Below are 9,523 nucleotides of genomic sequence, written 5' to 3' on the forward strand. Positions count from 1 at the left end.
AAAAAAAAAAAATTAAAATCATTCAATCAGTAGCTGCAAAGTTAGTGAGAGATGCATGTGGTGGGGAGGCAGTGCGTGGTAGTGAAGTCACAGAAGGACGTTTTGAGGATAGAGACTTCCGCAAGAAGCTGAGAGTCAAGACCTCAGAGACGCAGAATTCTTTCTGTGTGACCCTCCTCCTCCCACAGCCACGTAACACAGATGGGCTGCTGGGTGGGCGGTGGTCATTCTTTGCACAACTTTCCACAACTGCTGGCTCTTTTCAGGACTCCGGCTGGAAGGCGTGTATCGAAAGGGGGGCGCCCGGGCCCGCAGCCTAAGACTCCTGGCTGAGTTCCGGCGGGATGCGCGGTCAGTGAAGCTTCGTCCAGGCGAGCACTTTGTGGAGGATGTCACTGACACACTGAAACGCTTCTTCCGAGAGCTGGATGACCCTGTGACCTCTGCTCGGTTCCTGCCTCGCTGGAGGGAGGCTGCTGGTACTCCCAAGATCCCTATGACCCAAGGGCCAGCTGGGGATTTCCACCTCCCCCACCAGAATCCTTGAGGCTCTTTTGTGGGATTAGTCAGCTCCCGCCCTTAAACTTGCTACTGTGGGAGATAGGATGGCCCGGGATTTGGGGACAGGACAGGGATAAATTCATCCTGGGTTTGTTTCTCTAGAAATCCCTTCCTGCACTCCAGCCCCTTAATCTCCCTTCCTGGATCCTCTCCAACCTGCCTCCATTCTATCACCAGAGCTACCTCAGAAGAGTCAACGCCTTGAGAAATACAAAGAAGTCATTGGCTGCCTGCCACGGGTCAACCGCCGCACACTGGCCACCCTCATTGGGCATCTCTATCGGTCAGTATGACCTGGCCCTCTGCAGGCTCCTGCACCTTTCATCAACTCGGCCCAACTCCACAATGCCATTCATTTACTCATCCATCCATAAACCATTGTTAAATGAAGATGTCATAACATAAAGGTTCAGAGAATGGATTTTGTTTTGTTTTGTGGTACCGGGGGTCAAACTCAGGACCTTGCACTGGTGAGGCAGGTGTGGCGCCAATGAGCTACATCTCCGGCCCCCAGAGAATGGATTTTGGGGTCAGGCAGACATAGCCTTTGATCTGGCTCCATCACTCTATCAGTATGATTTTGAGTGAGTTATTTGTTCTCTCTGAGCCTCAACTTCCTCATTTCTAAAAGAAAGATGAGGTACTGAATAATATCCACTTCATAGGATGAGAGTTAAAAGAGATAATCCATGTGAAATTCTTAGTACAGTCCTTGCTATACAGTAAGTCTTTAGAAATTGTTAACAGTCAATATTATTCTGTTTTATTATTCTGTGTCAGGTAAAGGTTAGAGATAAGAAATGCAAAGATGAACAAGAGGCAGACTTTTATCAGTCTGTTGGTAGGAGAGGCCTTTGAGTGAATCCTTAGCCATGTTTTGGTTATACAGATTACGGAGGTTGGCTAACAATAGGATAGGTCCACTGCCAAACCCAACCTATTGTCTGTTTTTGTAGATAAAGTATTGTAAATAAACTGTAAAGCCACACCCACTTATATATTTTCTTTCTTTCTTTTTTTACTTGTATATTTTCTATGTGGCTTGAGAGCCTAAAATATTTACTGTGTGCCCTTATGTAAAAAGTCACCTGTACCTTAATGGTTCCCCACCTACTCTCCAAGACTTCAAGCTGTGTCTTTCCGTCATATCCCAAGTGTACATCTTCGATCCTGGCAGTCTGTATTGGCTTAAAGTGTGCCGAGCATTTCTCACGACCTGGTTACCTCTCTGCAGGGTACAGAAATGTGCAGCTCTAAACCAGATGTGCACTCGGAACCTGGCCCTGCTGTTTGCACCCAGTGTGTTTCAGACAGATGGGCGCGGGGTGCACGAAGTTCGGGTGTTGCAGGAGCTCATTGACTGCTACGTCTCTGTCTTTGATGTAAGGCTTTCCTGACCCCTGACCCCAACCTACAACCTCTGTAATCTCCTGCAGGACTCAGAGACCCAATGAGCCCTACCCCAGCCCTGATGGCCCTCTGCACAGCAGCCACTCACAGAGCCCTGGGCCTCTTTCTCTCATATCGTCACCGTCCTCATACTTACCCCATTGGCTCAATGCTCATTGGGCTTCCAGCCCTCTTTCTTACCCAAGTCCCCTTTGGCCTTGAGGTCTGCCCTGCTTCCTTCCTTTCCCAGAAGCCCCCACATCAACTTTTGGCTTTTTCACAGATTGATTCTGACCAGGTAGCTCAGATTGACTTGGAGGTCAATCTTATCACCACCTGGAAGGATGTACAGGTAACTTGCCCTGACCTTAGACTCCTGGGCCGAGGAGGAGGGGACATCAAGATGGGAAGCTGTCCTTCTTTACAGTTGAAGTTTCCTTTTCAGCCTGTCCTTCTGCACACTGACTCTCAGCTCTTTGACAGACAGGAGAAATCCAAGGAGGAAAGTGTGTCGGGGAGTTGATTTGTTAGGGTTTGCTCCCTAACATTCATTCCACCATAAGCATCCTTCATTATAAAATGATGGCAACAGCACCTCACTTCCGAGTGTAAGAGATCTCAGGAGGAGTTAGTAAAGTCAAACCAGGCATAGTTTACACACACCTGTAATCCCAGCACTCTGGGAGTTGGAAGTGCTAGAATGGCAAGGTCATGTTCCACCTGGACAACTTCGTGACTTAGTGAAACCCTGTTTTAAAAGAAAAAATGAAGGAGGCTGGGAATGTAGCTCAGTGTGAAGACCCTGAGTTCAATCTTAGTACCTAAAAAAAACCCAGTAAAGTCAGACTGGATAAGAATAACAACTACAATGGCAAGCATCAGCTGAGTACTTGTTACTTTCCAGACACCTTTTATCTGATTTTAGCATCCTATAATTCCATGGAGTGGGTAGTTTCATTTTATTTCAAGTAAAGAACTGAGGCTAAGGGTCGCTTAGTCAAGGTGACACTGTAGTGAGTGGCGGAGTTGAAAGCCAGGTGGTCAGACTCCAAACCTGTCCCCCCAACCACGGCCTTGGGCAGCACCATATGCAGCTAAAGATGTGGTTCCACCGCTCCTGGAGTTTTCCCTTTTAAAAGCCCAAGCGGTGTTGGGGTGAGGATTGGGAGGAGACCTTTTTGGGGGTTGGTGTGGATGAGGCAAATGAGGAATCCTCTGATTTCAGCATTTTAACATCCTCCTGTGTCCTCCTTTATCCCTCCCTCAGCTGTCCCAGGCTGGAGACCTCATCATGGAGGTTTATATAGAGCAGCAGCTCCCAGACACTTGTGTCACCCTGAAGGTCAGTTGGGAGGAGACTGAAGAGAAGAGGGGTGGATGGTGGGGGACAGGTTGCCACTTAACCAGTGTGGGTTCTCTGCTCTTTCCCGGATCTCAGGTGTCCCCAACACTGACTTCCGAGGAGTTGACAAACCAAGTACTGGAAATGCGAGGGACAGCAGCGGGGACAGATCTGTGGGTGATGTTTGAGGTTCTTGAGCATGGGGAGCTTGGTGAGTAAGACCGTGTGTGTGCACGTGCTTTCTGGTCATGTGGACAAGGTCATTAATGACTTCCGTGCTACGAAATGCCGTGGACACTCTACTCAGTCGTGTGAGGGAACATTCAATGTAGTTGACCCACTCCTTTCTGATTATTTCTTATTCTTGCGTGGGCTTCACAAGCTCTTCATTTCCTTTCTACTTCGAGGAGGCTTCTCTCACTTTTTGCCCAGATTGCAAGTGTTAGGGGGTCCCCGGGCCCTTTCTTCTCTACCTGTAGTTCTCCCTGGATATACTCCAGTCCCATGGCATTGAATGTCACTAATAAGCTGACACCCATATTATTTACCTCTGACTCCAGACTCGGGTATCCAACTGCCTACTTGACACCTGCATCTCTCACGAGTATCTCAAATTTAAAACATGTAAGGCCAATCTCAATTCCTAGACCCCCTTCCCTAACAAAACGTCCAGGCTATTTTCTGTTTTTTGCCCGACTCATTAAATGGCCCTGCAATTTTTCCAGGTTAGTAAGGCCCTCGGGGAAGTCTTCCTTCAGCTCCAACACACCAACTAGTCCTCTCCGTTCTATTCAAATCTGTTCCTTCTTTCCATCCCCACTGTTACTACCACTCTAGTTAAAGTCACCATACTGTTTCAGCCTCCTAAAATTAACCAATAGAACATGTGGCCCCAGAGAGGGAATAGCTAGATAGTGTTTTCTTGCCTTCCTATAATTTTCTGCATAGCAGCCAAATGGATGTTTCAAGTTAGATCAGATCATGCCCTTCCCCTGGTTAAAACCCTCTGGTGTTTCCCAGTGAACTTGAAATTCCAAGTCTTTATCATGGCATGCAGACCCTGAATGTCTGGCTCCTGCTTATTTCTCAGACTTCATCTCTTAACATCACCCATTCTCTTATTTATCTTCTTTGCTGCAGCCACACTGGCTGTTGGATTCTACAAGACTCAAGGGCTTTGTTTTTATATTTTATCATGTAAGATATTACATGATATTAGCATGGCTTTCTCTTCCTAATCCTTCAGATCACTTGGTCTCATCTTGAAATGCAGTTTCTGAAAGGCCTCGCCTGACCAGCCTTCCTTAGTTGCTCCTCAAAAACTCTGTTTTGTTTTTTTGTTTTTTTTTCAAAGCCATTACGGCTTACAATCCTTTTACTTGTCTGTTTGTAGCCAGCTCCTGTACTAGGCTGTGGCTTTGTGAAGGCGGGTGATATGTGTCAGGCTCTCTCCTGAACCCATGGACCAGCCCAATGCCTGGCATAGAGCTGGTCCTAAAGTAAATGTCTGTGGCTGGATAGTTGAGTAGATGAATGGACGAGCGACTGGTGGGAGATGAGTTGGGTAAGTAGGCTTTGGATGGATATTCGGATTGACATCTGTCCCTACCTTGCCTTTTCAGAGAGGCCACTGCACCCCAAGGAAAAGGTCCTCGAGCAGGCCTTGCAGTGGTGCCAGCTCCCAGAGCCCTGCTCAGCCTCCCTGCTCCTGAGGAAAGTGTCCCTGGCCCAGGCTGGCTGCCTTTTCACAGGTGAGCCTTCCTGAGCCCAGCATTCCCCGGGCTCTTCTCCAGGACCCTCCACCCAGCATTGCCCTTCTGTGCTCAGGTGTCCGGCGTGAGAGCCCACGGGTGGGGCTGCTGCGGTGTCGTGAGGAGCCACCTCGCTTGTTAGGAAGCCGCTTCCAGGAGAGGTTTTTTCTGCTGCGTGACTGCTGTCTGCTGCTGCTCAAAGAGAAGAGGGTAAGGCCTTGGGGCTAGTGGAGAGGGATGCTGAGTAACCATGTAGCGGGAGCCAAGAGGGTACCAATCCTCTGCTCTCGCTGCCCATGCTCCCACCATCGCTCTGCTTCCTGGGCCTTGCCCCTTGCCTTGTGGTCACATGCCCAGAAGCTTCCATAGCTTTTTTTTTTCTGGTACGGGGGATGGAACTCAGGACCTAGCGCTTGTGAGGCAGGTGCAGTGCCACTGAGCTAAATCCCTGCCCCCTGCATAGTTTTTTTGACCTCAGTAACCATGACCTTCCCTCACTGATTCTGTTCATGTTCTCAGAGCTCTAAACCAGAACGGGAATGGCCTCTGGAGAGTGCCAAAGTCTACCTAGGAATCCGCAAGAAGTTAAAGCCCCCAACACCGTGAGTTTTCTTCCCAACTCATATTCTAGGGCCTTCCTGCCATCGTCCCTTTGGCCTTACGCTCACTCACCCCATCACTGTTGCCCTTTGTATCCTAGGTGGGGCTTCACGTTGTTCCTGGAGAAGATGCACCTGTGAGTACCTCCCAGCCTGGCTTGTCCTCTGGCCAAGCCTAGCTCCCTGTCTTCTTTTCTCCTTTCCTTCCTCCATTCTTCCATCCCTATAGCTGCAACCTCTTCTCTCCATTGATTTCATTCTGCAGTCAAATGCTCTACCCCAAGCCACACCCCCCATTAATTCCATTCTGATCACCTACAGCTACTTGGCCTGCACTGATGAGAATGAGATGTGGGATTGGACTACTAGCATCCTTAAAGCTCAGGTGAGGGGAGGAAAAGGCTGAGGGCCAGGTCTCGGATTTCTCTGGGGCCCAAGCCCACTGGTGCCAGCCTGTCGATCTCTTACTAGCATGATGACCAGCAGCCAGTGGTCTTACGACGACATTCCTCCTCTGACCTCGCTCGTCAGAAGTTTGGCACTATGCCTTTGCTGCCCATCCGTGGGGATGACAGTGGAGCCACCCTCCTCTCTGCCAACCAGACCCTGGTGAGACCCCTCACGGGCCCCCATCTGTCTCTGCCCGTACCCTGTCAAACTCCAGGCGGGAGTAGTGTGCCTGCCAGCCTGGCGCTGCCCTCTGCTCACAATGACCTTCCTGGGCACCTTCTCTGTGCCCCCACTCTCCACTCCCGCCTCCTGTCGCCAGGCCTCACTATGTCTGTTTTTCCCTCCTCTCATCCCCATCCTGCATGTGCCCAGCGCCGACTACACAACCGGAGGACCCTGTCCATGTTCTTTGTGAGTACTGTGCCTGCTGCAGTCATGTGCCTGCCAGCTCTGTGCTGCCTGAGCCCTGGATGTGCTCTTTGTGTCTGTCTGGACTCAGGCCCTTTGGGGTATTGGGGGGACCAGGAAGAATGAGGAAAATGAGGGATGGTAGGATGCCATGAGGAAAGGAGAAAGCGGTCATAGAATCTGAGAGAGATAAGGAAAGTGGTTAAGTGGGACCATTTTGGAGTCAGGCACACCTGGGTTAAAGCCCCTTACTGTGTGATCTTGGGCGACTTAACCCCTCTGCAACTCAGTTAGATTTTTTGCAGTGAACCCACTGCACAGCGTTATGCTGACATCATTCATGCCAAGTATTTTGTTGCAACATCTGGCCTAGATGAAGAGCTCAATAAATGTTAGTGATTAATAATCCTGTAACTAACTCTGTGCCTGCCCCCTGCCACCCCATTACTGTACAGCCGATGAAGTCATCGCAGGGGTCTGTGGAAGAGCAAGAAGAGCTGGAGGAACCTGTGTATGAGGAGCCAGTGTATGAGGAAGTGGGGGACTTCCTGGAGCTCACCAAGGAAATCTCCACGTCCTTCTCCACCACACGGGAGTGGACAGCCAAGCCAGAGAGTCCCCTCCCCAGCCAGAAGTCCTTTGACCAACCCCTTCTCTCCAAGACAAGTACCCTGGGCTTGGAGGACAGGCCACCAGAGCCCCCTCCAGGCCCCCCTTCAAAAAGCAGTCCCCAGGCGGGCTCTCTGGAGGAGCAGCTGCTCCAGGAACTCAGCAGCCTCATCCTGAGGAAAGGAGAGACCACCGCATGTCCAGGAGACGCTTCCCAGTCATCTAGCCCCAATGGTCTTGCAACACAGACACCTGGCTTCTCCTCCCAACCCCCCTGCACTACTAGTTTGCCTCCCAGCCAGCCTCTCACATGACCCTGGGACCAGCAGCTGAGGGGTAGGTACCCAAAGGAGGACCCTGGCTCTCACCACGGCAGACTCCCCTGGGATCTTCCTCTGCTCTGGCTGGAAAGACTCTAGACTCCAGTGTGGTGCTGTGGAAGAAGCACTGGTCTGCAGGCCCTGGAAGCTGTGGCTCTGAGGTCATATTTCCTCTCTGGTAGGCCTCAGCCCATTTATCTGTACCGTGAAGTCACTGAAATAAGGAGTAAACACCAAACTGTGTTTCTTGGCTGTAAACTCCACATATTTTCTCTCAACAAAGGCAGTCCGTGCTTTATATATTTGATATGTAAGGGTTTTGTGAAGTTTGGGATAAAAGGATGTTTTTTCTTGCATTAAAGAAAAACTAGATTTGGAAGCCAGAGCCCTGGATGATGTCCATGTCTATCCTATCCCACTTCCTACTTTCTGGGGCTACACGGAAGCCCTGGAATGGGGAAATTGATTGGGCTTGGAAGCTGGGGTAGTAAGGGGAGCCAAAAGAGGGGGGTGGTCACTATTAATAAACCTTGCAACCAAAAGGCTACCATTCTTTCATTCATTCATTCATTCATTCATTCAATAAATATGTTTTGGTGCCAAGTCTAAATAAAGTCCCTGTTCTTGTCCAGCCCCCACTGTAGAGGGGAAACAAAAAAATAGAAAACACATGAACAAGTGAGTTTAGTTAGTGTGAACAAGTTCTTCACAGTGCTATGAAGAAACTAAATCAAGTAGTGAACTTAAAGGACAGGAGGTGGCCTATACACTGGGTAGATGGGGAAGGTAGGTCTCTGAGGAGTTGAAACAAAGGTAGGAGTTGGACAAATCGGGTGCTGGGAAAAGGCACTTCAGAAGAGGTACAAATGCTGTGCCATGGGAAAGTGACCAGTGGGAGAAGCGTACCAGAAGAAAAGGGGAGCTCAGTGGGACCAGTCACAGACTTATAGTGATGGGTTCTATTTGGATTTTAGGCAGCTGGATTTTATTTTGAAGCAATTGCATTTTAAGCAAGAGAGGGATGTGATCTTACTTTCCTTTCAAAAACAAATCAATCATTGGCTGCTTTGTAAAGTGTGTTGTGGGAGGAAAGCTGGAAGCGAGGAGACCATAGATAATAGAGCAGAAAACTGATAATGGGGGCTTGGACTAGGGTGGTGGTCTTGGAAATTGAAGGAAGTGGATCAATAGGAGCATGTATTTGGCTGGAGTTTTTTTTTTTTGTTTGTTTGGTTTTTGTTTTTTCTTTTAATAGAACCTGTAAGGCATGCTGATGGATGGAATATAGGGGTAGAAGAAAGGACACACTAACTCCTTGGGTTTTGACTTTCCTAAGCGGAGGGAGTGTGGTACCACTTAACATTACCCGAGGGAAGATCAGTTTGCAGGGGCTGTTTTAAAAATTTGCCATACCTATTTAAATACTAGCGGAGGTGTCAGTGGTGGTTGGATTTGTGAATTTGGAGTTTTGGGCCATGTCACGGGTGTAGGGACCTGGGCACAGGCCTAGGAAGCTTTAGTGAGGAGGATGGGGAAAGGATGCGAGGATCCTCAGAGAGTAGTGTTAGGGCTGTTAGCTCTTGGGTGCAGAGCTTGAGGTTCCCTGAAACTTTCCGTGCCATAGGCCCCACGTGCATTATCCAAGCTCATTGTCCCTTCCTCGGTATCGGTTGGTATCCATCAGAGCCCAGGATGTACCTGTGTTTTCCTCTGGGCCTGGTTCCTTCTTGGCTCCAAGCATCTTTCTCAACCTGCTCACTCTTGTTTTTCCAGTTTAGCAGGAATTAGGAAAAGGTATTAGACCAGCCCTGTCTTCCTTCGTCAGATGCATGCTCAGGTGTCCGTGACTCAGTTTCCCTGATCACTTTTTGAGTTTCTTGCCTTTCTCACCCCGGGACTGATGATATACATATGTAAGTGAATGACTGGATATAATTACAGGCTGAATCAGTGGCTACCCTCGAAATAGAACCCAGGCGTCTTCACTCGGAAGCCCAGGGTTCTCCCTACCGCCCAGCAGACGCTGCGTCCGCCCCGCGGCCGGGGCACTTCCCGGGCATTCGCGGCAGAAACACAGGCTCAGGTCCCCTGCAG

The 9,523-nt window shown here is 49.4% G+C and overlaps 1 protein-coding gene across 5 annotated transcripts in view; it reads left to right on the plus strand.

The window, feature by feature from the left end:
• Arap3 (ArfGAP with RhoGAP domain, ankyrin repeat and PH domain 3) overlaps positions 1 to 8,027 on the plus strand; it is a 24,559-nt gene extending 16,532 nt beyond the window's left edge. For 4 of the 5 annotated variants that reach the window (XM_010613873.2, XM_010613874.2, XM_010613877.2 and 1 more), the window contains 14 exons: positions 267 to 479; positions 739 to 844; positions 1,796 to 1,943; positions 2,234 to 2,302; positions 3,218 to 3,292; positions 3,389 to 3,503; positions 4,915 to 5,043; positions 5,120 to 5,253; positions 5,563 to 5,645; positions 5,744 to 5,779; positions 5,964 to 6,027; positions 6,114 to 6,251; positions 6,465 to 6,503; positions 6,956 to 8,027. In XM_010613873.2, the coding sequence (XP_010612175.1) occupies positions 267 to 479; positions 739 to 844; positions 1,796 to 1,943; positions 2,234 to 2,302; positions 3,218 to 3,292; positions 3,389 to 3,503; positions 4,915 to 5,043; positions 5,120 to 5,253; positions 5,563 to 5,645; positions 5,744 to 5,779; positions 5,964 to 6,027; positions 6,114 to 6,251; positions 6,465 to 6,503; positions 6,956 to 7,423 (1,817 nt within the window). In that variant the 3' untranslated portion in view covers positions 7,424 to 8,027. The remainder of the gene's footprint in view (positions 1 to 266; positions 480 to 738; positions 845 to 1,795; positions 1,944 to 2,233; positions 2,303 to 3,217; positions 3,293 to 3,388; positions 3,504 to 4,914; positions 5,044 to 5,119; positions 5,254 to 5,562; positions 5,646 to 5,743; positions 5,780 to 5,963; positions 6,028 to 6,113; positions 6,252 to 6,464; positions 6,504 to 6,955) is intronic. The other variant, XM_010613875.2, reaches the window with a different exon arrangement.
• Positions 8,028 to 9,523: the final 1,496 nt, after the last annotated feature.

This window comes from Fukomys damarensis, unplaced genomic scaffold (genome assembly GCF_012274545.1).
Source record: "Fukomys damarensis isolate Sample0158 unplaced genomic scaffold, DMR_v1.0_HiC HiC_scaffold_3, whole genome shotgun sequence".
Classification (NCBI taxonomy): Eukaryota; Metazoa; Chordata; class Mammalia; order Rodentia; family Bathyergidae; genus Fukomys; species Fukomys damarensis.